This window comes from Ascaphus truei, chromosome 6 (genome assembly GCF_040206685.1).
Source record: "Ascaphus truei isolate aAscTru1 chromosome 6, aAscTru1.hap1, whole genome shotgun sequence".
Lineage (NCBI taxonomy): Eukaryota > Metazoa > Chordata > Amphibia > Anura > Ascaphidae > Ascaphus > Ascaphus truei.
Window position 1 is genome coordinate 58,375,811 of NC_134488.1, and position 20,211 is coordinate 58,396,021.

The 20,211-nt window shown below is 39.7% G+C and overlaps 1 protein-coding gene across 3 annotated transcripts in view; it reads right to left on the reverse strand.

The window, feature by feature from the left end:
* Nucleotides 1-20,211, reverse strand: part of SORL1 (sortilin related receptor 1) — a 231,647-nt gene that overhangs the window by 97,783 nt on the left and 113,653 nt on the right. For all 3 annotated transcript variants that reach the window (XM_075604362.1, XM_075604363.1, XM_075604361.1), the window contains exons 13-19: nucleotides 19,157-19,335; nucleotides 15,981-16,167; nucleotides 11,991-12,119; nucleotides 10,023-10,108; nucleotides 7,021-7,193; nucleotides 4,555-4,686; nucleotides 428-519 (exon numbers count right to left, since the gene is read on the reverse strand). In XM_075604362.1, coding sequence (XP_075460477.1) covers nucleotides 428-519; nucleotides 4,555-4,686; nucleotides 7,021-7,193; nucleotides 10,023-10,108; nucleotides 11,991-12,119; nucleotides 15,981-16,167; nucleotides 19,157-19,335 — 978 coding nt within the window. The remainder of the gene's footprint in view (nucleotides 1-427; nucleotides 520-4,554; nucleotides 4,687-7,020; nucleotides 7,194-10,022; nucleotides 10,109-11,990; nucleotides 12,120-15,980; nucleotides 16,168-19,156; nucleotides 19,336-20,211) is intronic.

Genomic DNA, 20,211 nt, shown 5'->3' on the forward strand with positions numbered 1-20,211 from the left:
TCTGTTGCTAATAAACCGGTACAAGACCCGGTAAACACACAATCGTTGCCTATGGACTAATAGGTGACTGGAGAAATGCTATACCACTCATGCCCACTGGGTGGATGAGTCATAAGACGTTATAGTGATAACCCACTTGATTCTCACTTGAACATATTAAAGTCGAATTACAAAACTGATTAGGTGAAGATCGTATAGATACTCCAAATCATTTGGTTACTATGGAGACAATAAAAGTTTTAAACAAAGTAAAAATACTCTTACTTGTTTAATTTCTCTTAAAATTGTGTCAATCACCTACATTCAAACTATTAAACATGCCACTGTCATTTGTTGACATTGATCCTAGGAGGGACTACCCATTTAATGATGGTCCATCATTTCTATAAAACCATGTATTTACTCTATTGTAATATAGATTACTCACCCTTCGTTGGGTACCAAAGCTAGAGCTCTTGGCCGTTCAAGAACAGAGGAATTCAAAATTGTAAGTCGTAAGTCCCCATCAGGATTGGCAACCTAATATAAAGGTAAGGTGTACAAGGATTGGAATCACATTCAACTTAATGGTCACTTCTTAAAAGCAGCAATACCCCAAAAATGTTTTTTCCTACCTTACTTGAACCAGATGGACTCTTATAGCAAACAAGTGGGTTAATTGTTTGTGGTTTCATTGAGGGGAAAAAAAATAACAAAATGTCCACAGGGGTCACAAATAGAGAGCCGTGATAACCTTACATTTATCTGTATTAAACCATGTTATGATCACTGTTACCCAAATGTTATTGGACTTGAATATTTGTTATTACTTCTACATTGTTTGATATGACCAAATCCAGTATTGCCCCTCAATAATTTGGGTTATATACAGTAATTGTCTTTAAGCAAACCTGTTTCCTTTCCATGTAATGTTCATGTCCTTGCCCCAGTCTATGTCTGGATAATTATAATCACTAATCATGCGAACATGACCTAGTTTTGATGCCTTCCCTATTTGCAAAATTATTTGTGTTTCTTGCAAAGAAGAATATATACTTTTACCTCCACTGCTAATTTCACAAGGTCTCTACATTTGCATTATTTCTTTCATAAACATCTTCCCTTAATAGTTTTTAAATCCGGTTAAACATATAAACATATTTCACCAAATTTTCTACTTGTTCGATATTCCGAAAAAGGGAATAACCCTTTAAATTATCTGCCAAGTCATCAGTTTCACCCCACCATGTTTGAGTAATCCCTATATCTTCATTCTGCTCCCTTGTGGCTATTCATTCAAGCCTCCCAATTTTATCTGACAGGTTTCTTGCATTAGCAAGCATGCATTTAAGGTTTTGTTTTCTGTTTGTGCTACAGTATTATCTTATCTGCCCCTGCCTTTCTACTCCAATTGGATTTAGTCTTTATATGTTTTCTATTATTATCTGTATTTAATATGGGTATCTTCCTGCTTGCCAAACTCCCATTTGTCCCCATTATACCTCCATGACCCCTAGATATTTCCCTATTTCCATCTATTCTGTCTAGTTCATTATCGTTCGTGTTCCTTCCCCCTCCATCATAGTTAAAAAAAACTCTGCCAAACTTTTTAACATCCTCCCCCTAGCACAGAAGATCCCTCTTCATTGAGATGCAATCCATCCCTACCATAAACATAGCACTTCTCAGAAAAGGAATTCCAGTGCTCTAAAAACCCCAAACTCTCCTTCCTACGCCACTTTCTTAACCATGCATTAACCTACCTAATCTCCAACTGTCTCCCTCGGGTAGCACATGGCACTGGTAGTATTTCATAAAATACTACTTTTGAGGTCCTTGCCATACGTTTTTGTGGCCTAGATCACGAAAATAATTATTTTAGGACCCTCCATCTCTCTCTAAATTTTGTCATTGGTGCAAACGTGTACCAAGACCACTGGATCAGTCCCAGCTCCTACCAACAATCTGTCTACCCGATCCGCAATATGCCAAACCCGAGCCCCGGGAGATCCCAAACTGATCGGTTCATGGCAAAAGATTGTCCTATCTACCTTCCTAATAATAGAGTTCCTTACCACCACAGTATTTCTTGGTGTCCAAGTATCCAGAGTCCTCTTTGTGCTGGAGGAACTATTCCCCTCGCTGCTTGAGGAATCGGTCTCCTCCAGCCTTGCCATATCGTTAGTGTGTGAAAATGTTGATATCACCCAACCCTAGTCCATTCAAGGCATATACAGCATACATTTAGCACATAATAAAGCATAATAAAGAAGCAATCCCAACCGAGCTGAACTGCGTTATTCTCCGCTCCAGGGAAGTTCTGGTTCCCAACATATTTATCTTTGGCTTTCCGGCTTATTTTTTGCCTTTTGGGAAATAAATATGGGTACATAGTAAGCTTCACTCCCTTGGGTCAATGGGGAGCTGTAGTGTCATTGGGGCATGATATTATTGGATGACACTAGCAGCGATCGTGAATTTTCTCATTTCAGTTGAAAAAACAAAAGGTACATTTATCATTAACATGGGAGGACCCAAGGGCTAAGAGAATGGTTCAGCTTCAGAAGACCTAAAAGTAAAAATTTGGAGAGGGTATTGCTGCTTTAACATAATCCCGCTTTGATAAAGCAAGGTTATACCTAAAATGTTTTTTTTAGTGTTACATTTGTGATTTTGTCTTGTACAATGCTAGAAATATTATTATATTCAACATTATAGGCTAAAGCTGGTAAATTCCGGGCATTATTGAAATCCATGCTCTCTGATTGGATAATGCTCGGAATTTTAACCAATCAGTAATGTCCTGGAATTTTGGCAACCTGCCCAGTTTTTCAGCCAATCAGCTTTCAGCTCTCATTCACAAAGAGTGAGATCAGCTCTCAGACAGGGGAGGTGATTGGACAGGAGGCACCAGCAAGGCACAGACTCAACACCCCCCACCCCCAAACATGCCTGCAGAGAGCTCCGCACAGGAGAATGAGGGGAAAGGTTTGTGTGTCTGGTGTCTGTCGTGTGTTTTGTGGGTGTAAAGGGGGCCAGACGAGTATTCTGTTGGTGTGTGTTTTGTGGGTCGAGGAGGGGTGCTGAGTGTTTTTTTTGGTGTGTGTGTGTGTGTCTGCAGTGTGTGGTTTTACAGGGGGGCTGCAGTGGGTGTAGAGGGGGGGGGGGTCCTGGTGTGTGTATTGTGGATGTAGATGGTGGAGGAGGGCTGCAGAGTGTGTATTTGTGTGTGTGTCTGCAGTTTTGTGGTTTACAGGGGGATGCAGCGTGTGTTTGTGGGTGTAGAGGGGGGAGGAGGGCTGCAGTGTGTTTTGTGGGTGTAGAGGAGGGGGGGGATGCAGTGTGTGTTTGTGTATATAGAGGGGGGTTGCATAGTGTATATAGAGGGGGGCTGTGTGTATGTACAATTTCCTTTGAAACTAGCAGTAAAAGCAAAAGAATGTAGACAATCATGCTGATAATAATCAATAGGACTACAAAAGTGTATCTTTTTTTTATGAAAAATAAAAAAAAAAGCCTACATTTAGCCTATAATATTAATAATCCCCACAGAACAGGGCATTACTGGCCTATACTATAATATTTCATTTTAATTAAGTTAAGAAAAGATAACCATTCAATATGCACACCCATTCTTAAACCGTGTACAAAAAAAATATTATAAATAAAATTAATCAATCTTTAAATGTATAAGAGGAGGTGTGAATTATTTCATGTGCAAAACAATATTTTTTGCAGATATTAAACAAGAACCATAATTTTCAAGGATTGTATACTTATTAAAATATTTTTCTTTTCCAATTTTGGTCAAACTTCAGTTAATACCAAAACAAAAATCACTCAAGGATTGGCTACATCACAAAATATACCATATAGGAGTCCACGTCTAGCAAGCCTATATTCCCACTGACAGGTTACACAGATCTTACTAGCAAAGATTAGGAGGGTTATACTTGTATCTCATTTTCAAAATGATAACACATGGCAGCATGTGTAAACTTATAGATGAGAGCATTGTATTTCTAATATGTTTTAAAAAATGAAATAAACTTGATTTTAATTAACGGCTTCTCTGCTGCAGAGATACCTGTAACTAGGTAATGTCGCTGCAAGACAACTTTTCAGTTTCTTTCTTTCTTTAGTTTTACCTGCAGACAAAGTTTTTAGGTTTTCAAACATGAAACATGCTTTTTACATCTGAGATTTAAATAATATATTTTCTCCAAAGGCGATAAAAATATTGAAACTGAGGTATTTTGATTAAAGGAAAAACAGAAAATCAGACGTGTGTATTTTTTTTTTTTTTTTAAACCTGTTAGGTCGTGTTAATAGAAGTGCTGCTTGAACCTCCCTGATGTTTTTGGTTCAGCAAGTTAACATTTCACAGTGGACAAATTTACGATGTAAAATGCTAAACATTTACACACCATTTTTGGATCACAGATTCATAAGTTGTAACCATATATTATAATACTTGCAATCACTTTTACTGAGAAGGTAAATGGAAAGTTTGTCAAATAGAGTGATCCAACTAACGAAATAAATACTTCACAAAATTATTGTTACAGTACATACCTCTATTTTCTTAATTCCAGCATCTACCCAATAAAGCAACTGGCTAAGGGGTTCAAAAGCCAAGGATTCTACGGTTTCTAGACCGTTTTTGATGATCACTTCTTGTGCAGAGCTTCCATTCAAACACAAACGCTATGGAAATATTCAAAGCTGGTTGGTTAATGTCTTAAGAAATAAAATATTGAGAATGCATTGTCTTTAAGTTCGTGCATTTAAAGTAAATTGCTGTAACTTCTGCATACATTCCTCCTGATCTTATTCTAGTGTTCGTTATACTGTAGTACAGAATAGCAGAATGTCATAAAAAATGTGGGGATATATGTTAAGCTCTCCAAAATAGCATGTTCTATGCTTGCTTTTGTGACAAATGTAAGCATTGCATCTATTCAATGTCTCATTTGAAGCAGGGTTCTATGTAACTTTTTCAGAAAGCAATGAAGTCTGAATGAGAAATGCAAAGTTTTCTACCTCCTTCCACACTATACATGTCAAGTATTCGCTAACCCAGGGGTGCTCAACTCCAGTCCTCAAGCCCCCCACCCCCCCAAAAGTCAAGTTTTTGGGACATCCCTGCTTCAGCACAAGTAGCTCAATCAGCCTTCGACCCGTGCTGAAGCTGGGGTATCCTGAAAACCTGACCTGTTGGGGGGGCTTGAGGACTGGAGTTGAGCGCCCCTGTTCTAAGGCCGCGTCCATGGTTATCGCAACCGCGATCAAAATGATGTGCCTCTATGAGGCTGTCCTGAGAGCGCACGACCAGAAGTGCCGGCGATCGCGATGCGCGAGGCGAAGGCCGGGTCACATGAGAGGTTTACCCAATGAGGGCAAACAGCTCCCAAAACGTCACGGCCAAAACACACCCCATCGTCGCGTCCAATTAGAGCACACAAACCGCTGAAGCTAGAGGCAAGCATGAGCCACTAGCACAGTCGTGCGCCCGCACACACGCACCCACCATGGACTCGGCCTAACCTTTACTTTAATCAAACTACCCAAGGTAATACAAGAAGCACGGGTTGGAAGTAAAAATAAAATACCCGACACAATGGTTCTTAGACCATCAGTGGTCTTCAAAAGACTCTAGATTTACTTCCTGAAAGGTTTTCCAAATTAATTTTAGCTCTGTCCTGCATTGTCCGTATTTTCCATCCCTAAAACTTGGTGTTACATGAAGGTCTAATATTTGTCAGATATACTGCATGTTTTAAGTTCTGCATCACCTAATAGCTCTAATTTCATAGCGGTGTAACATGACTACATGACCCACTGCATATGCACTAACCCTGCTATAATGTACTAATTTTGTCTCTGTAGGTCTGCTGATACCAGAATTAAATAAGCTCCCTAAGACAGGGACTCCTACCCCCTAATATTAACGGATGTATCATCGGCAGTTCCCCCTGCTCTTCCTATATCCCCACCCCTTTTATTGTATTAATGTAGATGGGAAGCAGGGAGTTTCCGGTGCTGAACCATGGTCATTTTAGCTCTGGGACCCTCTGGTTTCCAAGATACTTATTCTGCACCTATTAGTTAAGCAAGTCAATAGGTCACAGCAACATCTTCCACTCTGGTTTCTTATTGGCCCATGTCCCAGAAAATAACCAGCGAGACATTTCCAAGTAAGGAGTTCCCGGAGCTGAAATGAAACTTGTTCTACTGGTGACCCCCTTCTTCCCACCTAAGTAAAGGAGCATGTATTGTTCATTTAATCCTAATTCTATTATTTTTCCCTGTACTAATGTGTTGTATAGTAGCTCTTTAAAGCTATGCAGCCCTGACTTTTCCTCATTATCTCTTAGGCCTCGTCCATAGTGAATGCGTGCGCGCGCGACCGTTCGTGTGGCGTCACGCTCACCTGCAGCAGGAGAGATTTCTGTTCTGCAGGCAGAGGCAACGGGGAGGCATGTCTGGGGGGTGCGGCCGTGACATCAAGGAGCTGGTTCGCCCTCATTGGGCAAACCGCTCATGTGACCAATTTCAAGCAAGGTTGTCGCACACGAAGCACCGGTCGCCCTATTGCGCCATCTCCTGCACCATGGACGCAGCATTAGCATACAATGCTTCCACTGCAATCATGGATTTTGCCTAGTTACATGCAAATGAGCGCACACAGTGTCACCTTTTGCTTCATATCCATTTTAACATGGACTCCTACAAACTCATGCCTGATGTATTGCACAGCTTTTCAACAAAGCCTGGGTTAAAGAGGTGCATAGTCAGTAAACACACACACACACTGATGAGCACAGCAGAAAATATTAATCTACTGGATCATCATATGTATAAACACTAAAGGCATCAGAATAGGAAAACATTTGAAAATGTAATACTGATGCATAAAGGTGCAGGATAAAACCAATTACTATGAAAATGCTTTGTGTGGGATACGCAGGAATAATTTCCAATAAAAACTCTAAAGTGTACATGCCTTGATTCGAACAATAAGAATAAGCAATAATTTACCTGAATGATATCTAGAGTGACATCTGCCCAATATAAACAGTTGCTCTGATAATCAAAGTCCAGGGCCACAGCACCACGGAGTCCCTTTAGTGGCAGCTCCTCGTTGATGCCGGATGAAAGGTCATAGCGATAAATGGCGTTTCTCATGGCATACAGAATGAATTCATTCTCTTCTTTAGAAAGAAAGAAATGTACTGATGAGGGCAATGTGGGAGATGACAGCATGACTTATTTACTTCAGTGCTGGAAAACCCGACGGCAAAAGTAGATTTCTTGGCATGGTATAACCTTGTTTCAGGTCAACATCCAGGAATGTAATAACATTTTGTAACAGTCAATATTAGCTATCAGCACACTTTCCACATACTGTATCTAATAAAATAGGTTATCATAACCCTTTAGAATATCAGAGTTCACTATAACACCTTGCTTGATTGTGTTGATTTTTAGAGTTCGTAATATATAGGCCCATTTTCCTTTATGAAGAAAAATGACAAATGCATTCACAGACTCAACTGCAATAGGAACATATATGCTCAGAATTTTACTACCATTGAGAAACATGTTTTGAGCAAACCAAATCTGCTTCTTCATATCATTATTTAGCAAACAGAGAACAGAAACCTAGATTGGGCACTCAATACATCTGATGGGTGATGAGTGAAAATCTGGGGCACTCAATACATCTGATGGGTGATGAGTGAATGAATTAAAACAAACTTTAATAGACTACTTCAAATATAGGGGAGTAAAACGAATATTAAACGTATAGATCCTAAATGTGAACTTGAATTACCAGGTCCTGTGATCCAGGACCTGGTAATTCAAGTTCACATTTAGGATCTATACGCTTAATATTCATTTTACTCCCCTATATTTGAAGTGGTCTATTAAAGTTTGTTTTAATTCATTCACTCATCACCCACCAGATGTATTGAGTGCCCAATCTAGGTTTCTGTTCTCCGTTTGCTATCTAATATACCTACCTAGGGAGCACCTACATCCACTTTAGCGACAGTTGCGGGGGTTCCCCTATAGTTTTCATATCATTATTTGCCAGGAAAAAAAAAAATAGAAAAGAGACAAAAAGATAATGTCGGTGAACATATTAAATGTGCACGGGTATGTACTGATAGCCAGCTAAATTCATAAACAAGAGCAGAGTGTCTGAAATTACAGTACAAATTAGTTATTTCATGTTCCGTCATCTAGCATGCAAAACATATTAATAATGATGTTATATGAATTATGTTAATTATAAAGCGGACCATCACTAGAACTCCACTTACTCTAGCTCACAACAACAAATTACAAATATCTTGAGTGCAATTGACTTCTGAATCAATATTGTAATTGTTTCAAATAAAAAAAATAAAAAAGGTTTTTTTTTAATATTAAATGTTGGGAGCCTGAAAAGCTAATGACATGGCCTGTACCTTCATATTACCGCTTTTGCTTCCAGAGTGGTCTTAAAAACATTGCAAAACAGTGCCCTTTTACAGCAAGTGTTAAAGGGGAAGGTCGAAGAGAAGGATAGCTTGTACTCAGCATACTACGGTTACACAACAATAAAAAGCAAGTTTCAGATCGTATAAACTAACTTTGAGACCAATTTAAACGGAACCGGTAAATACTCCTGATTATTCTGTTTCAAAACAAAAAAGTGTGTGTGTGCCGAGCACGCGCATTTTAAGTGAAACTTTTGTCCTTTGTCACTGTTTTGTCACTGAAATTGTATTTGTGATGGTGATGTTTTTAATTAAAACTCAAAATACAATTTCAGTGTCAAAACGCAAGGAAGTTTGACGTAAAACGCGTGTTTTAGCTATTTGCACTTCTATATTGATAGTAACTGAATTCCTCGTGTGTGCGTGTGTGTGTGCGCGTCAATCAGTGTGTTTGCGCGCACACCAGACAGTGTGCGTGCGTCAGTCAGTGCGTGCGTGTATGCGTCATTCAGTGTGTCATTCAGTGTGTGTATCACTGTGTGTATCACTGTGTGTGTCTTGCAGGCTCTCCCAGCGCTCTTTCCCTCCTTCCCAATAAACCACCACCCCCCCACCCCCAGCAAAGGGGACATGGTGTGCTCAGCGCAACGCCCCCCCCCCCCCCCCCCCTCCGGTGGTGCAGCTGCCTCTGAGACACGGCGCGCTGAGCACTATCTTCCCCCCCGGCAGTGCTGCCATGGCTTGGAGACGGCGCGCTGAGTGCTCTCTCACCCCTCCCTCCGGTGGTGCTGCTCCGGGGCCACAGCGCCCAGATTTCAGCTCACCCCCTGTCAAAAGAGGAGAAGATCTCGGAGGAGCCATGGCACAGAAGGTAGAGAGGTGTGTGTGTGTTCCTCCTCGGTGACTGGTGGGAGCTGGCAATACTGACTTCACTGACGGCCTCTTCTGCCAGCTGTGATGTCACTTCCTGCACTGTACTTCCGTCACCATCAAGGCAATTTACTGCCAGGGAAATTTTCATGTGGTAGGTGCCGTTAAAGAAGTTTCACCTCAAAAGTTTGCTTTGCCATAGAGCCCCATTATCCCCTCCAAGCTGTAGCATATCAAAAAGATATGCCAGAGGAGTCTGCTACGCAGGGGCTACTTAGGCTACGTTTATAGAAAGTGCACGCGACAGAGAGCATGGTGTTGCGTGCGCCTGTCCCCTCAGCGATGTGTGCACTTTAGATAGAGACAATGGGGAGGCATCACAAGGCCGGTTCGCCCCCATTGGCTGGACCACTCACGTGACGCAGCCGTCACGCGAAAAAAACAAAATTGTCTTCTCAAAAATCTGCCGCGCGGTCTCTCTTCATCGCATGCGCACTACGGCCGGCCTGATAGAGCTGCTGCACTTTGTTTGCGCCGCCTCCACCCTCACTATAATCGCAGCCTTAGCCACTCCACTGCAGTAACAGAGAAGCATGTTTAAAGGCACGCAGTTCTTTATGACCACGTTCAGCTGAGCTACTAAAATTAAGTGAAACAAATACAGGTAGGAGCGTTCTTCGTTACCTGCCACAGGACAAGCGACATCTTCACCATCCAGACGGTTTGCAACATCACCTCCAGAACATGAATCCCCAGAAATCCTCCGATAGCTACATTGAGGTAATAATTGTAACATTGTATAAATGCAGTGTATTTATTGTTCTACAATTGTAATTGTGGTGTTCATTTTAAGCAGTATTCTAAAATATTTACATGTTTATCCGCCTGGTACACTAACTAAATATTAAACCTTTTGCTGCAAGAAGGGGGTCGTCATCGAGCAGCAAAATGATTTTCTAGTCCTGATGTCAAAGACTTCCCACCCCCAATGCAAAAAACTTCAAACCACCAAATACATACAAAAAAATCCCCACCCCCGCAAATTAATACAACCTCACCCACCCCCCAAAAACATACAAAAAAACACCTACCCAATACATATAAAATAAACAAAACATATAACCAGTGTTCGACAAACCTATACATTTGCTCGCCCCGGGTGATTTAACATCGTGGAGAGCTCCTATTGGCCCAAGCAGCATACGTGTGGTACTAGGTGTCGAGTAGATTTTTTTGTTTGGCGAGTAGATTTTTTGGTGATTTGTCGACCACTGCATATAACTCCCCCCCCCCCCCCCCCATAGATACATACACTCTCAATTGCCTGCAGGACCTTTCCTCTCTCTGTTCCACGCCGCCGAGCTTCCACTGCCGGCGTGCGCCGGGGCTTTGACGTTATCGCGCGGCACGCCGGAAGCTGGGCCAAGCTTACTTCCGGCGCGCTGACATCGGAGCCTCGTCGCGCGCCAGCAGTGGAAGCTCGGCGGCGTGAGACAGAGAGAGGAAAGGTCCTGCAGGCAGCTAAGAGCACGAGCCCGGCCGCGACTGGCAGCAGGGCCTGGCCAGAGGTCGGGGGAAATTTGCAGCGCCGGCTGCCCCCCCAGCCAGCGGGCCCGGGACACCAGCTCCGGCTGTCCCCCCCTCTCGGCAGCCCTGCATAAGGTTAGTGATCAAAGGCTAAATGTTTACTACTATACAATCACTTGCTTTGCCCAAATGAGTGTGGTCAATCCTATTATTTAATCTAACTACTGGTGATTATGCATTTACAATTACATACAGGCATATGTTTTCAGAGCTACACACATTTATAAATATACGCTCCAATTGTACATGTATATTAATTGTCATACAGAATGGACCCTAAACAAACAACCAAAAAAATCAATCATTTTTTACATCATTTAGGATACTTGAAATGCGAAAGTGCATTAAAATCTGTTACGAACTGCTTCTAATTCTTCTAGAACAGCACAAAAGCTGCTCTTTTCCTTACAGCTGCTGTTTATAACACCAGATGGAGCAAAATGGACAGGTTTGTGCTGTCCCAGTATAAGCAGGGGCCACAGGGATTCGGGAGTATCAATCCTTTTCAGCCATCTGTTAACATTGCCATTTGAAGATTGCCACCTCCATAGTACCGACAATAAAATAAGGATACTCATGTATAACTCCAGTACCCAGCTTTATCTGTATACAGCAACGGTAACATAAAAAAAAAAAAAATTTTGTTTAACATTTTCAGACTATTTTCTAATAAAGAAACAGAAGAGCGTACCTTTACCTGACCAAAGAGGCATTTTCACTAAATCCAATGCGAGGTATTGCACCCTGTTCAGGCATTAATCTCAATTTAAGATAAGGTAATTTACCCCGCATCAGACGTTGGTAAATCCTGGCGAAAGTTTTTAACTGGTTGCATAATATATAAAAACTTCTGCTACCGTACAATCAGCTGCAAAAATTACCAACCACAGACAAATATTTATATTTTAATGTAAATTGAACAAATGAAGAGGTCACTGAATTAGAAATGCTATTTATCATTCAGCAAATCAGATCATTTACAGAAATCAGAGCCCGACCCACTACTAAAACTAAATCACAGCGGTAACCTATAAGAAATTAAAGATACGTGTTTGAAAAACATACCCTCTGGTTCTTTTATAAGTGGAACCCACAGGACAAGGAACAGGGATTGGATACCGTTTACCAGAAAATTCAGGATCAGGCACACAGACTTCTGATGAAAAATCTCTGCTTAGTTTAAAGCCAAAGTCACTGAAGATAAAAGAGATGTAATTTGACATGATTATTAAAGTGCTAAACTCAAAGGCATTGCCTGCAGTTTTCTTTCCATTATTTCATTTTTTATGGGTACGGTCCATATACACAAGTTAACTAAGATATGTGTTTGGTCTTATAAACTTGTATACTAACTTCACAGAACTACCCTACTTCAAAGCAGCAATCCCCACACACACCTATATTAGTTTAATATTGTATCTTGCCCCTTTAAGCATGTCCTGTTCTTGTTTTTCTAGTGTTAAAAATAATGATTTTAGTCTTTAATCTTAATCTCTAGCCTCAGACTTTCATATAAGACTACATATAGCAAATGAAAAGATCACTTGTGAGCACATTCACATGTCTCTGAAAGGTCTGCAACCCTGGTTTTCACCATTATCACCTACTGTAGCATACAGTGCTTCTACTGCAGCAAGGTATTCTGGGAAATGACATGTAAATGAGCACACGTATCACCTTTTGAACATGTACCCCTTAAAAGCCAATGCTTGCTGTTAACACAGCTTTTAAGCACAGCATGGGAATCAGATGCAAAGCCAGAGAAACCACTCACAGAAATGTTTCGACCTTAATGGGTCTCATCAGTGTGAGGTTGGTTGTACTGGCTTTGCCAGTTTGGCAGAATCCCTTGCTGCAGTAGAAGCCCTGTATGCTACTGTAGGTGATAATGGTGAAAGGCAGGCTTGCAGACCTATCTGAGACATGTCAATGTGCACACTAGTGATCTTTTCATTTGCTATATGCTACACGGTGGAGGTTTCTTGTCGCCTTTTTCACCCACCATAACTTAAAATGTGTGTGTATATGTCTATATGTGTGTATCGGTATGTGTGTATGTACATGTGTGTGTGTGTGTGTGTGTGTGTGTATGTACATTTGTGTGTGTGTACATGTGTGTGTGTGTATGTACATGTGTGTGTGTGTGTATGTACATGTGTGTGTGTGTGTATGTACATGTGTGTGTGTGTGTGTGTGTGTGTGTATGTACGTGTGTGTGTGTGTGTGTGTGTGTGTGTGTACATGTGTGTGTGTGTGTGTGTACGTGTGTGTGTGTGTATGTACATGTGTGTGTGTGTGTGTGTGTGTGTATGTACATGTGTGTGTGTGTGTGTATGTACATGTGTGTGTGTGTGTGTGTGTGTGTATGTATATGTATATGTGTGTGTGTATGTATATGTATGTATATGTGTGTGTCTGTGTGTGATAATGGCGGAAGACAGGGTTGCAGACCTGTCTAAGACATGCAAATGAATATACAGGATTATTTACAGTTGGTATATATATACAGGCATACCCCGCTTTAAGTACACTCACTTTAAGTACACTCGCGAGTAAGTACATGTCGCCCAATAGGCAAATGGCAGCTCACGCATGCGCCTGTCAGCACGTCCTGAACAGCAATACCGGCTCCCTACCTGCACCGAAGCTGTGCGCAAGCGGGGAGACTATAGAGCCTGTTACAAATGTGTTATTTACATCAGTTATGCACGTATATTACTATTGCAGTACAGTACATGCATGAATGAATAGGTGAAAAAAAGGTAGTGCTTCACGTTAAGTGCATTTTCGCTTTACATACATGCTCCGGTCCCATTACGTATGTTAATGCGGGGTATGCCTGTATATACCTGTATATATATGAGATAAGTTAACATTGATAGATGCCATTATACCATGTGCATTTACAGTCAGTCGGTGTGTGTGTGTGTATACAGTAGGTATATAGTCTGCAAAGATTGAAATTAAAGGAATATAACTAGACGTCGAAGACTATGTCTACCTTGACCGGCAAATAACCGTGGATGGAAACCTTTTGAATGAAATCAAAAGGAAAATAAAGATGGGATGGAGCATTTGGAAGAATGAAGACAATATTACAAGGGAACTTTTCCTCAAGAAGGAAGTTTTTGACCAGCGTATTCTGCCTGTGCTCACTTGTGGATGTGAAACATGGACACTAAATGCGAAGATAATTCAGAAGCTTCAGACAATACAAATAAATATGGAGATATTTATGCCGGATATTATCCGAAGAGACAGGAAAAAGAATAAATGGATTTGAAATCAAACAAAAAAGTCAATGACATCATCACAAGTGTGAAGAAATTCAAATGGCAGCAGGCTAGACATATTGCAATAAGAAATGATCTTTGTTGGAAAAATATGGTACTTGACTGCATTCCAAGAGATATTAAAAGACCATGACGGGAGGATGAAATCAGAAAATTTGTTGGTACAGCGTGGAGAAGAGAGGCTTGCATCCGCAGTACCTGCAAGAACATTGGGGAGGCCTTAATCCAGCAGTGGATTGACGAGGGCTTAAGAAGATGATATATTTCTCTATCTACCGATATTCTCATATACTGTACCAATCCATATTTGGGAAACGGAGTGCCTTAATAGCAGAGACAATGTCATTCCCAAAGATTCGAAGTCAGGGATACCTGCAGGCAATCGGAGTACCCAACTACCAGCAGTTTCAAGACAGATTCTTCATTCCAGTTCCAATTTATGTTTGGAGAAATGCGTGATTGAATTACCAAAATGTGAGTGAATACTTACCCTGAACAACGGATTCAAATATTTAAGACATACTACCCCTATGTTTGTTTTTCTTTCCACCTATGGTCTCCAAATTTGTGCCTAGGTCATTCTGTTCCTGTATTCATTTTCTTTGCACCTACTGTATAGGGTTGAGGACCTTGTGGCTGTATTTTTAGGGACAGATCTAGCACTTCATTGGGTGAGCACCTCCCTTAGACCGTTATATAACGAACTAATGAGATTAGAAGCAGCCGTGACCCCTTCCACCTGCTGGGATTTCATCAAGGAAGAACAACAGTACATGCAACTTTACGGACTGTTTGTTTGGTGTTATTTTACATCTGTTTATGCACTTATATATATTTTTGGTTATATCTTCCATTTATATTTTTTCACTTACTAGGCACTTATGTGCCCATACATTGAACTATACATGCTTACTATATTTTCACAAACTGATTGTGTAATACTCTTACACGCTACTATATTTTGTGTGTGTGTGTGTGTATATATATTTTTTTTAACCTGATCGTTGATGTTGGTCTATTGCCAACTTCTCATATTTTCAAAATATTCCTTTTTGTGTCGAGTTTTCAATTGTGTATTATTTCACTGCCAACAGCTAGTACCATGGTGACCTATGTTGTCTTATTGAGTGTAGATCGCTGCAGCCATTTTAAACTCCCAGGGATGGAGAATTCATCAGAATTTAAAAAGAATTCCCCAAAATCTACTAACTTTCTGAATGTGTAGCCTTTTTCTGCATCTCTTTGCCAATGGGGTTGTATGTGCTTTGGTATAACCAGAAAATCACTAAATAATAAGCCACCTAGGACCATGGGTTGTTTGGATGAATGTAGCCATTTTTTTACACAATTGGAATTTTCCGTCATCTTAAAATAGTCAGTGCAATCATGGTGATATAGCATACAGATTTTCCATGCAACATATGTGTCTTATGAATTAGGTTTCGAGCTATTTTATCATGTTATATCCCCATCTTTTAGATACTTTTTGCTTCACACCCTTGCAGATGGTGGCAGATTACAAATAAAATGATACCAGTACATTTTCTTGATTTTACGTTTGCAATGAACTTCAGATTCAGAACTATAGAATGCAGGACACAGAAAACCTTTAAATATGACCACTTGTTTTTCATTACATGCCTTCGACTACAAACGTAGCTCGAGCTGCATTTTCCTCTTGAATTAGTAAACAAAATTATGTCATTTCAGCATATTCAATTTATCCCAGATGTTAGGCTAGACAAGTCAAACAAATGCATACCATTCAAAGTCTTCTCTCGTACAAGAGCAGTTGGAGACCGTAATTGGTCTATCAAAGTCTTCGCCATTAAAACATGTAGCATGCGGAGTTCTCCTCTTGAAAACAGTTCTGCGTCCCAATAAGCACTCATTACCACGTTCATCAGAGGGTGACCAGAGTTTATAGTCATTGTCTGTGCATGGCACGCCTACAACAAAATAAGAAAAGTTGCAATCAAAGCCAAGAGTCAATCATGAATCAGAAAACAGTGAGCAGCAATTCCCCTCCTTTGGGGATTTTTTTTTACAAATATATGTGATACACATTGTTCCCTACATAGACCGGCTGCCATTATCCACACCTTATTTTTCTGTCTTCACCAGCAAATATTTTATAAAGTGAAGGTGTCCCTAATGAGAAGGGATGCAATGGTTTTATCTTAAGTGACGACCTGGATCAGTTAAGATTAAAAAATTATAAAACACAACTGGAAGAGGCCACGGGATTGCTGCTTGAAATCAGGCTACAGACCTCTTTCAGGTTATAGTTCTTTAATGACTGTGTTCCTGCAGCCACACTACATAAAGGGAAAAGCAGCAGCAGCAGAGAAATATCTCGCCCACGATTCTTCCCTTCATAAGTAAACGATCAACTGTGAGACCAAGACCACATACTGTACTGTATGAGACTACCGATCCACAAATGCTCTGTACAAAGTCTAAACTTCACACAAATGCACTTGTTTTGTGGCCTTATTGTTACATCATTACATAGCAGATGATGTTGAGAAAAAGACATGTTCATCAAATTCAACCTATGTTAAATGTAGACGACAGATGTCAATCCATATCCTATTTTTGTATTTACAGTATATTTATCCTGAGGAAGGGAACCAAAAAACCCCAGTGAAATATCATCCAATGATATTACAGTAGATTTAGATTCTTAAAGTCAGAAGGGACAGAGAAATCATATCAGAATTATAAGGAATTAAACAAATGAGCAATAATTGAAAATTAAAAAAGGATTGCAATAGAAAGTAAGTTCAACACTAAAAAGTTCTTTAAGTACCTTAACATATTACAAAAGAAAATATAGAACCCTTTCAGTGTGAGATGGGCAGGCAAATTATTGGAGATGAGGAAAAAGCAGAGATATCAAACAACTTATTTGCCTCTGTATTTACCAGGGAAGAATCAATTACAAAAATGGTGCCGCAGGAGGAAGCCACAACCTCTATATTAACAAACAATTGGTTAACTGAAACAAGAAGTGCATAGGTGGCTTGATAATAAAGTTATTATTGATAAAAATTAAGTTAAATAAGGCACATGGCCCCGATAACATACATCCAAGAGTTCTTAAGGAGTTAAGTCCAATAATAGCCAAGCTATTACATTTAATATTCCAAGGACTCCATTTCCAAATTCTGCCGACTATTAAAGCGATTTATATTTTTTCCCACCCGATTCATAAGCCAAAGGGAGGCCTTCCCAAAAGAGCTGTAATTTGCATTCTTCCTGTAATTTGCAAAGGCTTTACAGAGAGTAGTATTTATTTTTTATTTATAAAATGTTTTACCAGGAAGTAATACATTGAGAGTTACCTCTCGTTTTCAAGTATGTCCTGGGCATAGAGTTAAGATGACAAATAACACATGGTTACAAATACAGTTACATAAGTGAACAGCGTATACATTATATACGAGACATTGCATGCACAGTTAAAGATAATACATATTATAGGCGTATGTAACAGTTACAGACCAGGTTAAAATGTGAGAGCTTTAGTTTTGAAAGAACTTGGACTGGTGGTGGATGTGAGAGTCTCTGGTAGGTTGTTCCGGTTTTAGGTGCACGGTAAGAAAAGGAGGAGCAGCCGGATTCTTTGTTGAGACTTGGGACCATGAACAGTCTTTTGGAGTCTGATCTCAGATAAGTGTTGCATGTGGTAGGGATGAGGAGCTTGATCAGATAGATGGGTAGCTTGCCCAGAAAGTATTTGAAGGCAAGACAGAAAGATTTACTTTGCGCCTAGACTCAAGTGATGACCAATCTAGTTCTTTGAGCATTTCCCAGTGATGTGTGTTGTAGTTGCATTGGAGAACAAAACGGCATATTGAATTGTAGAGGGTGTCATGTTTGCTGAGGTGAGTTTGGGGGGCCGAGCCATATACTATGTCCCCATAGTAGAAAATTGGCATTAGCATCTGCTGTGCGATACGCTCTCTGACCAGCAGACTTCGGGAGGATTTGTTCCTGTAAAGTACACCTAGTTTGGCATAGGTTTTTGATGTCAGATTATCAATGTGCTTCCCGAATGTTAAGTGGAAGTCAAACCATAAGCCCAAGTATTTAAAACTAGTAACAGGAGTTAGGAAGTTGTTAAAGGGCACACTTATAATGGCATGCACATTTTGAACAAACCTCAGCGCATTCAGATCTATGTCAAATGTAACAAACAAATGTCTTACATATGATACTGCTACAGACAAAATATTAACATTGTGGGCTTCTAGTAGTACTTCACAGAGGCTTGTTACATAGCCATAATTACGTTGCAATATAGCAATTGCAATAGTTTAACTTGCAACATAATTTATTGCATCCCAATATTATATGTAAAGTCCCATAATTCAAACATATTGTCCTGCAAATTAACTTGCTACAAAAAATAAAAAAAAGGAAAATGTATAACATGCATGGGGACATTTTTGACAAATATGGCATTTTCAAGTATAAATGAATATACATTCATTGTAGATTGGCTTTTGGGGTGGCTGTACTTCTGATCATCTGTTCCTGCTAGATTGGCTTTTGAGCCAGAAAGGGACACCTTATAGATGTCATGTGTGCAGAGCTCTCACAAAAACAAACAGGTCTTTTCTTCATGTGTACGAACACTCATGTAGCAACTAGAACTTTAAGGTTCAAAGTAAAAAAGAGGCAAATTATTCCAGTTCGAAAAGGTTTATATGTGCAAGTTGTTTGCAATTACTGATGCATAGTTAACCAATCTCAAGACAATACTGTGGAGATGATCAAGAGAAAACTCATTAGATAAACAAAGCTCAATCTATTTTTAGGACGTAAGCATTTCATCTTAATTTATAATGCTAATCTAGGTTTGGTCTTGGCATTATGGCTATGAAAGGAACAGAGAATAGTTTTAAAAAGGTTAATACAGAGCTTTCATACCAAGGACATCACTTGTGTTGATCTGTAATATTATCCAGCTGTGCCCTCTCTCAGTGTATGAGCCGAAGATGGTAAATACAGTACTCTTCTCCCCAGGCTCCGTAAGTAGCCCATAAACAAGTAAGGCGTTCTCAGAAAAATTAAATGTTTTCCAGGTCTCTCCTTCATTTGTACTGTACCTATAAATAGAACAAAAATACAATTGGAAAAAAAATATCAAAAATACAGTACAGTATTGTAGTGGTTTACTTTGATGATGTCCTGGATGCACAATAATGTAACAGATTTTCTTAGAAACTAAAAGCATTCCTCATTGCGACATTTTGCAAGTCTTCTACGTATATTACTCATCTCCCAAAACTAGATTTAATAGAGCTAATTTTCTACCTGTTACATTCCATTTGGAGTCTGAACTCGGTCAGTAAGACAAATGATGAAAGTTCATAAAATATAATAAAGCAATAATAGAAAAAGAAGTTCTCTTGTGTAGTGAAGCAAAAGATTTATTTAGCCTTTCAGACCAGGAATGATTAAGTGCAATAGAGCATGCGCTGCTGATAATGAAAATATCTGCAGGATTCTGAAACATTTAATAATTATGTATTGATTGCCCTGTGACAAAACAATCCTGATATATATATATATATATATATATATATATATATATATATATATATATATATATATATATAATAAAAAAAATTAAAAAATAAATAGATGATACCGTTCTGTGGCTAACGAAATGCTTTTATTTGTGCGAGCTTTCGAGATACACTGATCTCTTCTTCCGGCGATGTTACAATGAATGAAGCAAAAGGTAAACTTAAAAACAGTGTCTCTTGGAATGTTATCTGTGCTGTTCCTTCCCCCGGTGTGGATGTGTTTTATGGCTGGAGGTGTTAAATGGTTACTGAAAGCAAGTGAAGAAAGAGTGTGTATGTGTATCAGTGTGAATAAAAATGAATGGAGAGCCCACAGTATATACAGTGCTTTACACAAGGTGTGTGTGGAGTGGGACTGGATATAAATGGTGTGGGTGGGTGTGGAAATGTGAG